Genomic DNA, 16,438 nt, shown 5'->3' with positions numbered 1-16,438 from the left:
TGAATGCTCTTTCTGTAGATCTCCGTCCTGTATCTTACATTTTTCTGATTTATATAATTTGCTTTGTACAAGGCATCTAGCACGTTGCAGGTTTTCATCTGAGGCATAAAAAAATTTATCAAAATTTATTGAATTTATCAAAAATTGTAAAACTTTAGCCAATGTGAATACAAGCAGGGATTATTTTTTTATAATGTTAGTTAAAAAGGGCTTAGCTAGTGAAATAGTCCTATTTTCTTACTGCATGTTTAGGCAGGTTTTTTTTTTAAACACAAGATGGCACCATTGCTGTTGGAATAGGATCTTATTTCTCATTTACATTTGAATTATTGAGGTTTCTGACACATTAACATATGTTTTGAAATGTTGGGGGTTTTTTGCATAGCACAGTAATTCAGAATTTCCAGTAATGATATCCTTTTTTAACAATTCATGTATCCTCTTGTCCTATTAATGAGGCATAGTTCAGTATATGTTAAAAATTGTCTGACAAATTTGTTTTATCATACCAGTCTAGTTCACACAGCTGGCCTTTCACTAAGGAACAAAAAGCTAAAACTGGATCAGCTCTCAGAATCCAACACATTTGCCTACAGTTGCTATTATGTGCTATAGTGTTATATAGTATCTGTAACCTTGGATTGATTTGTATTTATTTTTTAATTTTTAAATTTTTTTAAGCTTTTTTTGGTCAGTTTTCTCCCAGTTGTTAAGACTGTGCTAAATGTTTCTATTTGAAAAGCCAAGGGTGGCTGTACTGGTCTTCAGTTAGTTGAAGAGGTTAAGGTATTTACACGTGGTAAAAGCTGTTAAAAGCCAAAAATAACTGGTTATTTTTTGTGTACATACTTCAAGTTTTGTTCAGTATCTCAGCTCTTAATATTTAAGTGTCTTACAGAGAAAACAAGTGTTATGAGTAATGCCCACCTTGTAATTCACTATTCCAGGTGAGATTTCATGATCTTGTCCAGCAGCTGATTTAAGTTCAAGCTGATAGCAAAACGATGGGCTCCTCATCACTAGTGCTGTTGTGTTCCCAGGTTTTCTGTTTGTATCTCTGAGCTCTGATCTGAAATAGGAGTTGATCTTGTTTGGAAGCAACATTTGGCAGGAACTTCATTCAGATGAGTTTTGGCCTCACTGTTAAGTTGGGTATTTGCCAGTGCTAATGCAAGGATGAGGGTAGAAAACACATAGTTGTGCTACCCTTTTCAGTTTCAGCCTGTCCTAAAATAGGTGATTAGCATTTCTGCCTGAGAGTAAGTAATTTCAATTTAATTCAAACATACCTTTAACATTGACACATAAAGGAAATTGGGAGATTATTTCTAGAGTCTTGTTCTCAAATTTTTATGATGTATGACAGGAATAAAACTGTTCAACTATTCAGATAAACTAGCATTTGCAATATTGATGAGCATAATTGATGATACAGTGAAGTATTTCACTTTTGGAAGAAACGGAAGTAACTTTAAGTCACATGCTGTTCTTCAGGATATTGAAGATTTGGAAATCTTGAAATTGGAATGATTTCTGTTAAAGTGATAATTGGAATGAGGTAACTCTATTTTTAACAGAGAAAAGCAGCAAGATTCAGGCTGCTTTGGGTGGTATCCATTACAAGGTACTCCTAGAATTATGAGGCTATGCTCAGTATCTACTTTAGGAAAAGACGTATTACCCTTGCAAGATCATAAAGAATTTAATGATATATCAAAACTGAAGCATGTGGCTGGGAGAGAAATATAGAGTGTAGTCCTAGTCTAGCAGATAAACTATATCAAAATAATTCCTTCTCCAGTTATTTGAAAGAAAGATGGAAGGGGTATGTATGCCTACTATTTTATTTTTGATGCTTTTTTTAGCAGAATTTGTTTGTATTCTACTGCAGTTTAAATGGACTGCAAGATTTCTGTTCCTGTAAAACCAATTTCTAAGTCAGTGATGAGCTGAAGTACCGTTTTTCACTTGAGCAGTATTATCAAAATCTTTCTGGTTTTTTGAATGTGTTGCAAGTGTTTGTACACTGCTGATTTTATGATTATTCTCTGTAATGTCTTCATTCTTCTAAGGTTGTGGATTTTATCTCAGGTGATTAGTTTTATACAAATTTGTATTAATTTTAGTGTAATTTCAAGTTCCTTTTCTTTTTTTTCTATTTTAAATGTCTCAGGTTTGATCAGAAAATAGGGCATGAGAAATGGGGATGGTATCTTAACTATTTGTAAGAATCAGTGCACATCCTTGTAATTCTGACCTCTCACCTGAGAAATTAAAACTTGAGGCTGAGCCAAAGCCAAGTTCATCCAATCCATTAAGCCCTTCCTGAAGCCTAAAGGGAAATCAAGCTCAACAAAAGTCATAAGATGCTGTATTTAGGGATATTGCTGTCTTCCATGATTTAGTTTGCACCCCTCACTTGAGGAAGTGAGGCTCTGCTTTAGTGGAAATACTTTAAAGTACCTCAATGAATGTAATAATCAAATATATATTAAATATTGTGAAAGAAGCAAATAAGGACCAGCAAAATTATGTTTATTCTTTTTAAAAAAAAGATATACTTCACTTTTCAGCAAAGATGTCCAGGAAGCTAAGTTTGCCAACTGAGTTAAAGCCTGATTTAGGTAAGTTTATATAGTTGATTTTATTTTTACTAAATCTGAATGTGAGTATGTTACAGTAAGAGGCCTAAGTTATGTAAGCTATCGTGACTTTATTTGCATTTATCTGAAGTATAGAAATAAAATTTTAATTGCACTCTTTTTGGGGACTCTCAGGCACAAAATGTCATTGCTGTCATCATAAGGTAAGCCTGCAATTCCTGTATATGGCTTATCGCACTTTCATTGTAATTTTTAGGCATCTGTCACACATCAGTAGTGCTGTGATAGCAAAAGCGTGAATAAGCAGACGGCATTAGGAAAGGTGCTGTCTGTGTAAGACCATCTGATACACTTTAAATTGAGAAATTAAATATCTTAACAGGATATGTAGAGGTGCTCTCAACAAATAGTTGGGTGTAGTTTTATAAATGTTAATTGTCTTGTGACCACTATCTCTAAAGTAAAGCAATATACAGCTGTTTGGATGGATGACCAGTCTGAGAACTGATTTTTCTTGAAAATGCACAGTAACTTTTTAAATAAGGATCAGTTCAGTTTTGAGGTCTGTAGTACTAAAGGTCATTGTGTTGCCTAACTAAAACAACATACAAATGAGTAGGTTGGGGTTTTTTAAATACTCCGAGTGCCAGCTGTTAGATCAGATCCAACTCCTCTGACTTGTTCTCTAGTAATGATGGGGGACAACTGTAGACCTACAGTAATAAATGCAGCTGCCTTCTGCCTGCCACAGCTTGCTCCTCTTTCTGCAGCAGAATTGCTACCACCAGCCCAGCAGAAGACAGCCAGGATCAGTCTGACAGCTGTAGCACTGTGTGTTTGCCAGGTGCTGCTGCTGTCACCAGGGGGAAAAGTCCGTGGCACTGGGATATTCTGAAACTGAGCTGGACCACCCTGATTTACAATTACAGCTTGCACCTCTCATGGAAATGTGAAGTTGGAAGCAATCCTCAGACATTCTTTATGCAAGGATTGGCAAGGATCCTTTGGCAGGGATATGGATGTTTTGACAATTTAACCTCTGATCTATTCATGAGCCTCCAATAAATAATACATATATACCAGATATATACAAATAAATATACCAGATGAAGTTTGACTGTTGTGTAGTCTAATTAGACAGATTTCCAATTATTTAATCAAACTTCCTTGCTTCCATATTAACTTTTTCTTGCCCTTTCCATGATGAACAGGGATTACAAGTACTCCCTATCTTAGTAATTTTTTTATGCTGTTGAAATCTGTCATCATATCTCTGATCTAATTTTTAGATTTTTTTTCATTACAGAATTCAGTTTGTTCTTCTCTAGGTTATTGTATCTAAACCTAGGGTGGCTTCTGTTAATCTCCTCTGGAACTGAAATTTTTCCACATCTTTCTAAGCTTAGGGTCTGGACCTAGAGCGATTTGACTGTGGCCATGTTGGCACAGAAGAGCAGAAGAATTTGACGACTCTTCAATATGTTTCTGTTGTTCCACACTATGTTTACTAATGTTTTAGGGATAATTCTGGTATAGGGTGAATTTCATACTTGGCAAACTGGAACACATTTATACTTAAATGTTAACCAATCTGCTGTTTTACTCACAGTTCTTTGATGGCAGTAAGTACTTGGAAGTGTTACTTTTCCTTAATGAAGACTGGTGAAAAGTGAATGCTGATTTTTTTTCAGCACTTTCCAATCTTGAAAGAGTTACAGTGTTTTCCACATCACTTAATATTTGCTGTTTACTGAAATAATGGAAAGGGTTTTTTGTCACATCATTTCTGATAAACTCATAAAATAGTTTGTACCTTCTGAATTGTAATAGCCTTTGACTGGTTTTGACTGCATGTATGTGAATATCTGTGCTTAGAGACCTCATTTTGTTCTGAGTAAAATTCTTCTAGGTTTTCAGGTCTGTAAATCATTTTCTTAAGCATTTACATTTAATTTTGCTTCTATTTTTTCTCATAGTGATATAGCTTTTGCATAGTATTTTTCAGTGTTGGCTTGCTTGTATTTTTGTCACTTATGTGGCCATATCTATTGGCTGTAGGAGACAACTGAAATGCCTTTCTCCTAAATTCATTATCCTTATCATTGTCTCTTGTTTCTTTCCATGGCTTCTTGAAACCTCCTCTTCCATGATCTTCTTTCAAATTAGTTTTATGTCTTTAGATCTTTAACTGGCTTCTTTTACTGTCTGAACAGATAAAATCTAAACTATGTGTTTCTGTATTTATTCTTTGCTTTCTAAAACAGAAGTTATCTTCATCATACCCTTGTCTGCATTATACCATTGCTTTTCAATGTACTAATTCAGTGATTAAGATGCTACTGCCACTAGGTGCTATTCCTTGCTTTTCTTCCTCAAAAGAACCTCATCTTTCCATCCTTCTGATGGTGCGTAGTGATTCATCACACTGCTGTTCCTTCCTCTTCATCTGAATCTAATCCATTTACAAACTTCTTTCTTGACTTCATGATAACTAGGATGCAGTAAAGCAGTTAAGCTTTTAACCCTCTGTTCTGTCTTCTGAATGGATTGTCCACCTTCAAAAATGCCCATATTGTCTGGCAAGTTAGATTTATTGGTTTTCTCCTGTCCATTCCAATGCTTTTGGAATTTGTACAAATACTCTCCAACTAGCTAGAACTCACAAATGCACATGTAAAGCTATGCTTATTGCAGTTAGGATATGATTGATTATATTCAGACTGATTAATCCATGTTAAAGTTGAAAAAAATAATTAAATTGGTAAATATTCAAGCCTGGAAAAAACAAGCATCATAAGAGGTGGTGGTCATTAGAAGACTCATAAAAACAAATTATTGTTTTACACTGGATTTACTGTTTTTAATGTGAAAACTTAGTATGTCAACATCTGAGTTTACTGAGTTAGTTTCTGTAATTCATGTTTTATATTTGACAGCTAAAATTCAACAGGACAATGTTTTTTTCTTTCCCTGTTGGAATGAGGCAATTATCTCCTGAGAAGTTTCACTGTTTGTGTTAAGTAGATATGTGTATTTAATCAGTCGAAATCTAGTAGGTATGCTTTCCAAATGCATGTTAGATATTCTTTGTAGAAAGCTTTTCAATAATTTAATGAAACTAACATAGCAATAGTTCCAAATAGTACATGGTTGAATTTTGTTCTTTAGCTCTTAATCCTGCTTTAAAATATCAATTGCATCTATACCCTACTCAAAAGATTTTTTGAGTTATTTTTTTAAAAAGCGTAGCATAAATTGCATCAAACTTTTGCTGGTGAGGGCTGTCTTGTGCTAAAACTTGGCAATTATGAAATAAGAAAGTATAACATTAAATTCAGTGTCTGCTGATATATTAGGTATTGCTATACCTACAGATAGCATACAGCAAGAGTGGAGCAGCACGTTTTTGTTGATGTTAGAATTCACTTGTTGCTAAACAGCAAAACATTCAGAAAAGCTTTAGTGCTATTACTGGAACTATGCTACAGCATTCCAAGTGGGAATCTTCAGCTTTGCATAGCAGTACCAGGTGCCATTTGATAGCATTTGTTTTTCTCTTAATAAAAGCTTGGGGGTGTGTAAATAACCTGTTAGATCTCCTGCACACGGTTTCCTAAAGTGGAACAATACTGTGAGTCATTACAGGTTCCATGCTATCATGCTGTGCAGATGTCACTGCATTTCCTAAACTGAAATGGTTGTATCTTCCTAAGATTAGTTAACTGTGATCCATGGGAGCCAATATTTTTTCATCTGATCAATGAACTAATTGGCAGAGAGGTTTCTAATCCAACTTTTTTAGAGGACTACCACTTGATGACTATTATCCTCTGGCTCTAGAAGATCTAGATCTAGAAATATGCCTTAAAATTGTTTGTGATAATTACCTATTGGCAGCCTCTGCAAATAATATTGGGTGCTTTGCTCAAGAAACAGCTGGAAACTGGGGAATAAGGAAATATGACTAAGTAAGGATAGGGGTACACAAATCAAAAGCGTTATAGTTAGTATAAAATTGACGCTAAAGAACAGAAAAACAGTTAAATTCTCTTAATCCCTGCAATTTGCTATTCTTTTTAATTAATACTGATTTATTTTCAGATGTCAAAGACAACTCTTTCAGTCGATCCCGGAGTTCTAGTGTAACTAGCATTGATAAAGAGTCACGTGAGGCAATTTCAGCTCTTCATTTCTGTGAGACGTTCACAAGAAAGGCTGATACATCACCTTCCCCTTGCCTGTGGGTTGGGACCACACTGGGTACAGTGCTTGTCATTGTACTGAACTTACCCCCAGGAGGAGAGCAAAGACTTCTTCAGCCAGTAATTGTTTCTCCTAGTGGTATGTACAAAGCAGACAGGCTAAAGTATGCTTTGATAAAGTGTTGTTGTTCTTCATATTTTTTTAAGAAACTGTTTGGGGTTTTCTTTACAATTATTGATTAATTAAAAATATTCCATTGATTTAGCTGCTAAGTGTAATAATCTAGACTGATGACTGGTTACCAGTGTTTCTCAAATTGGGAAAGTGTAAAGTACAGCTTCATAAAATATAAAAATACAACTTTAGTGTTTACTTGCTGAGAAAACAATGTTTGCAGTTGTTAAACAGATAGCAGAAGAGATGAATAGTATCAAATGCTCAGTTTATTCTTGTGGTTTTAGTCATCGGGTAAGAATCAATCAATTTTCCTGCAGCAAGAAAAGGGAGTGCAAACTGAGTCTGTAAATTGAACAACTAGCTTGATATATTAGTGGAAAATATATTCCTTTGGATTGCTGTGAAAGGTCTTGTATCTTGTTTTTCTGATGCACAGCAACTGATTTTGTTATAATTATGTAATAACAGTTCATTGGATATACTGTTAGTCATAGATTTAGCTTTCGTGCTACCACTGTCTAATGCAAGACATGCTGCTCTAGTCCATTTTGCTACACAGATGGTATCAAACATAGAAATGTTTGATGCACTGCATTGAAATGCAATGCTGTTTGATTGGAGGAATGACTAGGAGTGGCCATCTACACCATAGATGGGATTTGTGTCCATCCAGTGAGGTATTGGCTGCAGTGGTCAGATTTGGTAGCATTTGGTCATAAAGGCAATGCCACAGGCTAGGCAGTGTGTTTCCTCTTTGGATCTGCAGCATAATCCTTAAAAGATAATGCTTTATATTTTGTACATAGCAAATGTTCATGTTGTTATTTATGTGGGAATAAATTAAAGTAAAATAAAATTCATTCGCTTAAGATCTGGCCTACAGAGACAGTGATTTGAGCAGTAAGGAGAGAAAACTTTTTCATTTCAAGCTAGAGAAGTGGATTCAAGTGTGAACTACAGGGGAGAAATAAAAAAACACACATGCTTGTTTCTGAACCAATTGAAGGAAAAGGTGGTGCTCACCTTTGACTAATAGTAACATTTATTGTTGGTATTAAACATACTGTGTACTTATCAGGAGAGAATGAAATGAGTTGTATTTGTGACACTGAATTTAAATTCAAGTACATTTCCCTTGAAGTTAATCAGAGTATGTACCCACTTTACCCTTGAAAGCTGGTCTAACATTTTCCTGATTACATTTGTGCTTAACTGGTTTTTAGATAAATGCCCAAGGTTTGTGTACATCTGTTTTTCTAGGGAGACAAATTGAAGTTCTTGTTGTCTTTTCATTCTCCTAGCTTCTTAAAGGAATGTTTTGTAGCTTGGAAAGTGATTTAGGAGAACTGTTTTAGAAATGTGCTCAACTACTCTTTCCTAGGAACCATCCTGAGGCTAAAAGGTGCAATCTTGAGAATGGCTTTTTTGGACACCACAGGATCTTTGGTCCCACCAGCGCATGAACCCTGGAGAGAACACAATGTTCCTGAAGATAAAGATGAAAAAACGAAAAAGCGACGACCTGTCTCAGTGTCCCCTTCTTCCTCTCAGGAAATCAGTGAAAACCAATATGCAGTGATATGTTCAGAGAAGCAAGCAAAAGTTATCTCACTGCCATCCCAGAACTGTATTTATAAGCAAAATATAACAGAGACTTCTTTTGTTCTTCGTGGAGACATAGTGTCATTGAGTAACAGTATCTGCCTTGCATGTTTCTGTGCCAATGGACATATTATGACTTTTAGGTAAGATCTGTTTGATAGTAACTTAAATATAAAAAAGAATAGTCTTCTGCAACACAGAAAGGTTCCTTTTTCCACAGGATGATGAATTTTTAAAAAATTACATTCACTCAGGGTTGATGATTGTCTAACACTTGAGCCTGAATAATTTTGATTGCACATTCCTATTAGTTGTGTCTTTAGCACATGAGAAAGTTTTATCACTTTAGTTCAAGCTACATTGATTCAACACAAACAGTTCCAAACAGGTGATATAGATCCATGACTTTAAGTTTGTCCAAAAGTTGAATTTACTTCTTGATGGAGAAAATTGCCTTGAGTTAGACCTTTAGCTTCTACCTGACCAGAACTCTGCCTGTTTTTGTGCAGATATTTTCATCCCACCCATGCCTCAGTATTTTCTTGTGTAGCTTGCTTGTGTCTTAAAAGCCTTAAACTTCGTCTATGAAGTCAAGATTAACTGCTAGCAGTAGGATAGTAATGAGTCACCTAAAGTAAGGGGTTTAAGTTATGAGTTTAAACATGTGTTGTAGTAGTAGAAGTTCTTAAATATACTTACAGGTCACCTATGTAATCTTCATGTCCTTTATCTTAAATGTTTCTAAGTGCTATTTTATTCTGAACAAGCAGTGTGTACATACTTACACCCTTGCACCTGCAGTTTAGTTGTGGCCTAATGATAAGATGAATGTGGAACATGGCCCTACAACATTGTGCCAGTAAAGTTCCTAAAAGATTATTTTTAAGGTTACCAAAAGAAGCTTTCAGCTTGGAAAATTCTATAAAAAATATTTCTTTAGCAAGTTTTTAGAAGTAAAACTAAAACTGATACAATCAAAACTTGTTTTTTAATTGTAGTGTGTAAGTCTGTAACTCCATTGGTGTATATCCCATGTTTTATGTATTCTAAACATCTCTTAAAAAATGTTGTTCACCTTGCAGGGCAAACAGTATTGTTTTTCCCAATTAAAACTAAACTTAGTAATGTTCAGATAACATATAGTGAAACAAATCCTGTCTTCTTCAGGATTCACGTTGTTTTGTAATGAACTCAGCATTTGTGCTAAGTTATAAATAAATAGTTACCTTGTGTGGGGAAGTTGGACTCCAACGCTGAGCTCCATTTTGTAAACCTAAGTTGCTGCTGGGGAGAGGACCTTACATGCAGTTTGTATAAAGTTGTCAGAGTACTGCATCATACCCAAGATGCCCTGATACTTAACTACTGATATAAATCCAGATAGGCCTTAGTAACAGACAAACCTGTAACAGAAATTATGAAAAGGCTCTCATGGATGTCATGCTTGTCCTATTTGATCTAATGTTTTTGTGCTTTGAAGCAATAAGAATGTTTTATGCTCCCATTGATCTGAAGCAAAACACTTCCCTGTTACTGACTCTCTTAGAAATATTCTTATTTTGGATACATGCGTGGCAGAGGTGTCATATCTGGGTGATATGCTTACAAGGGAATATTGCTTGTTATTTCTCACTTTTAAAATTTGCCTACAAAGGCAATCTCAGCATCTTGCAGAAAAAGAAAAAAACAAAACAAGGCAACCTGATACTGTTCTGGTTACTGCATCTTTCTCTGGGTGTAAATTCAGTTTGCCCCTTTGCTGCTTTTTTAGTGTCTAGATTTAATAACCTTATGCAGATGGTGTCTGCAGCAGAAGCTGTTTGTTGTATTATTGGGACATTGACAGTTAACAACTTTTGTAATTTTTTTTAAAAGAATTTCACAGGGATTGTTTGAGACAGTGGTTTATTTTTGGTTCTACTTACCAAGAAATTAGGTGTTTTGTCTTTTCTTACTTGCACTTATTATCACATTGAGGGAGAGGAATGTTTGGTAAGGGAATATTGTTCTAGCCCAAGTGTGCTGGCTGTTCTTCAGTAGATTGATACAGTAAGTTCTGCAGTTACATGTACAGAATCAGTTAATACAAGGTAAGAAAACTTTGCTCTAAGAGGACTTTCCCTTCAATATCTAGTCAGGAGATAAAAGGGGGACTTAATTCATAAGATTGTTTGAGGCTACTGTGTTCTGCTTTCCTTTGTCAGCACACTCATATTTCTACATTTTCTCAAGGAGAGGTCTTTCTTTTAGACTTTTATTTTTAGTCAAGGAGAAATTATTAACCCAAGAGAAGAGACAGGATGTTTAATTGTAAACTCTTGGTAGATACTTATCAAAATGCCTTGGTAATTATTAAGTAATGCCTAATTCATTAAATAGTGAATTTGTGGTTTATATGCTCAGACTAACATTTAAAAAAATGCTTTTAAATGCATCTGTGATGCAGATGCTTAAATTTCACTTTTGAGGAGCTACCTTGAAAAATCTGATGTTTTGAGATTCTGTAATGTCATTAAATGAAAAATTAAATAAATTAAATTAAAAAGGGGAAAAAAATACCTATTGCAGTTTAAGAATGAGCCATTTGATCAATAATTGACATTTCTGCTATATTTAATGGGCTTTTTAATTATTTTCCTTAAGTTTGCCAAGTTTAAGGCCATTGTTGGATGTATATTACCTGCCACTCACCAATATGAGGATAGCCAGAACATTCTGCTTCACCAATAATGGACAAGCACTCTATCTTGTCTCACCAACTGAAATACAGAGGCTCACCTACAGCCAGGAAACATGTGAAAATCTTCAGGTATAGAACCCTTTTTAGAAAATCACGTTCTTCTTAGATGCATTCTGAGCTGAGCATTTAGGCTTTTGTGCTTTGATATTTTTTTTCCCCTTTTGTTTTCCTTCACTGTAAACTCTGATTCTGCATGAATCATTTCTACATTAAATTTTTGTTTCATCCGTGCTATTGTAGCTGAATCAGTTTCTTGCTTAATTTCATTTTGTTCAACAGGAAATTTCCTCTTTTAGCATGCAGTTAAAATTCCCTTGATCAATTGATGCATGCTGACACAAGTGGGGAATGCTAACTCAGGATATTTGAAGGAAGCTATTAAGTCTCAGGGGTATTAACAACTTCTGTCATGCTTCAGCTTGGTGGTTGTATAGAATAATGAAATAGCAGAGTTGCAGGCTGTACTTTCATACTGCTCCTTGGATATAAGTATTTGTAGATAGAGTTTCAATAGAACAAAGTCAGGAGTCTTGTCCAAGTTGTTGAGGGGCAAGTTAGTTTTACTTGAATGCATTTCTTTGCTTCTGAATTCCATGAGCTCTAAGCTTGCAACCATCAGAAGCAGATGTTTTGGACAAATTTCTTAAAATGTATTTATTTTTCCATTTCCTACATCACCTTGCAAAAGCAGATGCCCATTAAAGCATATTCATTTTGAAATTCAAATCCATTAAATAAATCCTGAAAATGAAAGAATATTCCATTCTTTTTAATAATTTCTGCCTTGTTACGTCTCTTTTTCATTGCAAAGGAAATGTTGGGTGAGCTCTTCACTCCAGTAGAAACACCAGAAGCACCAAACAGGGGGTTCTTTAAAGGCCTGTTCGGAGGTGGGGCACAGTCACTTGACAGAGAAGAACTCTGTAAGTTATTATTAATTGTTATTTTTCTGGTATTTCTTCCCAAGGAAGTCAGTGATCCTTGATAAATGTATTACCTCTGTTTATAGAATGTTACCTTTGTGAAGAGGAAAGTAAAGTAGGGAGTGACAAATACTTTCTTTCATAGATTTTGTGTTTCTGCCTTACCAGCAAGGTCAGAAAAGCTTGGTATGTTTTTTCTCACAGATTCTTTTAGCTCATTTATTCAGCACTAGATGAGTTATTCCATTTCTTGTTTTATAATCTTATTTTTATTGATCTTTTTGAAGCCTATAGTACTGACCATGATTCTATTTATGCTGGTAAACTGAAAGGGACTGCTTTTGGAGAATTCTGTTCTGGACAGTGAGAAAATTAAAACTTAATTCCAGTTATTTGCCAGATTTTCCTTGTTTTACTTGTGCAGAGATGCCATAGGAATGACAGCAAGGACAGAACTGTTTGATATTTTAATTCAGTCTTTTGTTTATAGGACAGTAAAATTTAGATTTGGCAAAATTTTCATTGCTTTATAATTTTCTCTTTTTTTTATTACACTTTTTTTTTTACTATGGTGACATTTAGCACTTTAATATGTTTAAGGAAAATAGCTTCCATTTATTTATTTAGGTATTTTCTAGATGCAACACCATATTATGCAAGCCTATTTTTAAGAACCTTTTTCTTATTAACATGAAATGTATCCATCAAAATGGACAAGGTGCCTTGCTAGTTCTTTCTTTTATGGTGGTTCTTTTGATCTCTACAGAATAAAAATTAGACTTTATTACTTGTGCTTGCACATTTTGAGCAAATGTCAGATATTTAGATATTTAGAGGTCCCTTCTCCAGGTCAGGTTTCTTCTTTGGTTGTTTTTATATATATATATACACACACACATATGTAATACTATGGAAGGTTGGTCAAGTATTCTAGTAGAGAAATCTATGTGCACAAATTATAACTTAATATGACTGAGACAGAAGAAGGATACCTTGTAACTTTAGAAGCTATATCTATGTATCATTTCAAGTTTCAATACCATTAAGTTTTTGCTTGGATCTTTAGAAGGAAAGTAGTATTGAAAGGAAGAAAAAAAATCTTAATGAATTGTATCCTGACAGAGAGTTCAATGATAATTCAAAAGACATTTAAGACTATCTTTAAAGTAGCCATATATACCATCAGGGTCACAGCAGAATCTGTAATAAGTGAAATTATTTCTCTTTCTTATTTTGGGAATTCACAGAAAGGTGTTTATAGTATTAATTTAAATGTAAATCATTCTTAATAGAAGCATAAAATCAAATCAGAGAGTCTTGAAATACTGCATCAAAACGTATTTAACCAGTTAATATTATTCTTCCTAGAGGTAAAAAGAAAATATTTAAACCATATTTCATTGTACTCAGATTTCTTTCGTCTGTACAATTCTGCATGGGATTGGCACATCAAGTATCTAGATTTTACCGGGTGGCTGATGTCCCATTAAGAGCAAAGTCGATGCAGTCAGTGCCATCACTGGAGTCTGGAGCTGTTCAGCTGACCATTTGTGCTGATTTGTTCTCACAGCCTTACTGTCTTTTTACTTTTTTTGTGTGTTTGTTTGTTTTTTGGGTTTTTTTTGGTTTTGTTTTGCAAGGTTTTGACAATAATGACAGCACAGACACCTAATCTTCAGGTGTCTGCATGTAAACTTCCATCTGAAGAAACTTCTGCTGTTGGAATCAAGCTGGCTGGCTAACATACCAGCAAAGCACTTCCAGAACTAACCACAACTTTCATTTTCAAAACCCTGCTGTGTCTGTTGAACTCAACACACATTCCACATGAAATAAGCTGTACTGTGCTGGTGAAGTGTTTTTTAACAATTCTATTGATGAACATCAGAATTTTAATTTCACATTTGAGCTATGAAGAGCTTACAGTTTTATAACCTGCCTGGAAACTTGAAAATATGTTTGAATGTCTCAGTTCTAATGTGGTAACATCTACTAATGTGGAGTAGTGAGTGTTGCTCATAGTCATACCTACAAGTAGCTGTTTGGTCTCCATGCTAAGAAATTACAGCTCTAGTTTCAGTGATATTTACATCATAATGACAGAAAAACTTACTGTTCTGTATTTGCTGCTTTTGCAAATGCCTCCAGTTGGAGAATCAGCATCTGGGAAGGCATCAAGGAGTCTTGCCCAGCATATTCCAGGACCTGGGGGTATCGAAGGTGTCAAAGGAGCAGCATCCGGTGTAGTTGGTGAACTGGCACGAGCCCGGTTGGCACTGGATGAAAGAGGACAGAAACTGGGAGAACTGGAAGAAAAAACTGCAGCTATGCTTTACAGTGCTGATTCTTTCTCAAAACACGCTCATGAGGTGAGTATGTTAAACTGAACATTAAACTGGTTGTCCGATAAATGTGATTTCTGCAAGTGATTGAGCTAACATGCCTTTGCATGCTAGAGGTATCTAAAGGGCATGCAGTATCGTTGATAAAGGATACTTGCCTTTCATCCATCACTTGTTACTCCTAACAATTAAGTACTAATTGTAAACAGCTTTGTCTCATGGCACATTGCTCTAGAGCATGCAGTCTGCTGGAGTGGCATGTAAGCTTCTAAATGTGCAACTCAATCCCCATTACTGAAAACGTTACTTATTGTCACTAAATTAATAAGAAGAGTAATGCTTTATGTCAGATTCCTGCTGTCCTTAAGAAAGAACCTGTTGTATGCAAATCCTTTGAGTGCGAGTTCGTTTTTTTCCCTCGGTAACTACCATGGAATGGCTGTTCTCATCCATTTTCATGCTGACTTCTTTCCACACCCCAAGCTCCTATGCAACCTCCCCATTCTCCCAAAAATGTCTTTTTCTGAGGCTAGAGTACCAGCAATGATGTTACCATTAGAAAATTCATCATGCTAAACACTCAATACTTAGTAATGTGTTTGCAATTTTAAGTAGCCTTGCTAAAACCCTTTTCTCCTGCTGCTTTGTAAGCATATTATTTGTTTGTGTCATTGTACATTTTGGTACATTACAGAAACAGTAATTAGAGGTTTTTTTGCTTTTCTAGATGATGTTGAAGTACAAAGACAAGAAGTGGTACCAATTCTGATGACTCTCATCAATCACATCTGTTTAATTTTGTCCTGATGAAAAAAAAAATCTTGTTTTTTCCATTAATTTTGGCAGGACCAGTGAAATTTAAAGGAGTATTCACCATTGGATATGGTTGTTTCCTAGCACAAATGACACACTGTTTTACCTCAGTCCTGGCTTTAACTGAGGAGCTTTATATCTAAGAAACACACACACAAAAAAAAAGAAACTCGAGTGTTTCTTAGCTGTTGGTTAGCATAAAGTTGGAAAAGAAAAGGTAACTGGAACACATGGAAAAGAGAGTAAAGGGAAATCATGATGAGATGGGCAGGGGCAATGCAGGGTCAATCCTGTGTTAATATTTCATATGCCAAAAGTTTTTGTGCTATTGTAATTGCTGCCAGTGTTATACCCTCCTGTAAGGAGAGGCAATAAATCAGGGGTCCAAGAGCTGGAATCAAGTTGTTTGTCTTGCTGGACAGTAGCTGACTTACAATTACCCTCTCTAGGACTCACTATATTTACCATTATTGTTGAAGAAGAGTTGAAGTTTGCTGTCACTTCTTTCATTTGAAAAGTTGGAAGCTTGGAAGATTTCTTATTGAAAATTGTATACATAGTTGACCTGTGCATAGTCTTTTCTTGGACCCCTGATCTAGTATTCTTGTATTCACATCATATTCTGTGACGTGAAAAGCAAAAGAACACGTAATTTTTGCATTAAAAAAGTCAAGTGAATAATATGGCTGGAATGTGTCATGCTGGGAGTTTTCATTTGTGTTATGGCTGTGCAATGTGAAATGTGGTAACATCTTCCTTGTGGTAAGAATTCTTCAACTTCTGTTCAGTTAAATATTATTTTTGCCAAAAATAGTTATTGGTTCAGGTTGTGTAACATTTAGAATTGGCTGTGGGTTCCATTCATGCTGTGAGTTTTTATAGATGTTTAACAGAATGTATCTTTACAGCCATTAATTAAAATATCTGAGATAGTTTTGCTCAAGACTTAAGTTCTAGATGCCCCTTTAGTCCTTCACCATGAAATCAGATAACCTTGGACTCAGGTTTTCAAAGTTTTACACACCATGGAAGTGC

General features: G+C 35.2%; 1 protein-coding gene across 8 annotated transcripts in view; it reads left to right on the top strand.

The window, feature by feature from the left end:
* STXBP5 (syntaxin binding protein 5) overlaps positions 1 to 16,084 on the top strand; it is a 100,277-nt gene extending 84,193 nt beyond the window's left edge. For 5 of the 8 annotated variants that reach the window (XM_005518498.3, XM_014263549.2, XM_005518497.3 and 2 more), the window contains 7 exons: positions 2,574 to 2,624; positions 6,705 to 6,944; positions 8,365 to 8,728; positions 11,229 to 11,394; positions 12,137 to 12,248; positions 14,397 to 14,617; positions 15,318 to 16,084. In XM_005518498.3, the coding sequence (XP_005518555.1) occupies positions 2,574 to 2,624; positions 6,705 to 6,944; positions 8,365 to 8,728; positions 11,229 to 11,394; positions 12,137 to 12,248; positions 14,397 to 14,617; positions 15,318 to 15,359 (1,196 nt within the window). In that variant the 3' untranslated portion in view covers positions 15,360 to 16,084. The remainder of the gene's footprint in view (positions 1 to 2,573; positions 2,625 to 6,704; positions 6,945 to 8,364; positions 8,729 to 11,228; positions 11,395 to 12,136; positions 12,249 to 14,396; positions 14,618 to 15,317) is intronic. The other 3 variants (XM_014263550.2, XM_088052467.1, XM_014263551.2) reach the window with 1 other exon arrangement.
* The last annotated feature ends 354 nt before the right edge of the window (positions 16,085 to 16,438 follow it).

This window comes from Pseudopodoces humilis, chromosome 3 (assembly GCF_049639895.1).
Source record: "Pseudopodoces humilis isolate 2021_Gansu_Grassland_sample_001 chromosome 3, ASM4963989v1, whole genome shotgun sequence".
Classification (NCBI taxonomy): domain Eukaryota; kingdom Metazoa; phylum Chordata; class Aves; order Passeriformes; family Paridae; genus Pseudopodoces; species Pseudopodoces humilis.
The sequence above is the reverse complement of the archived record's forward strand: the minus strand, read 5'-3'. Positions and strand labels throughout refer to the sequence as shown.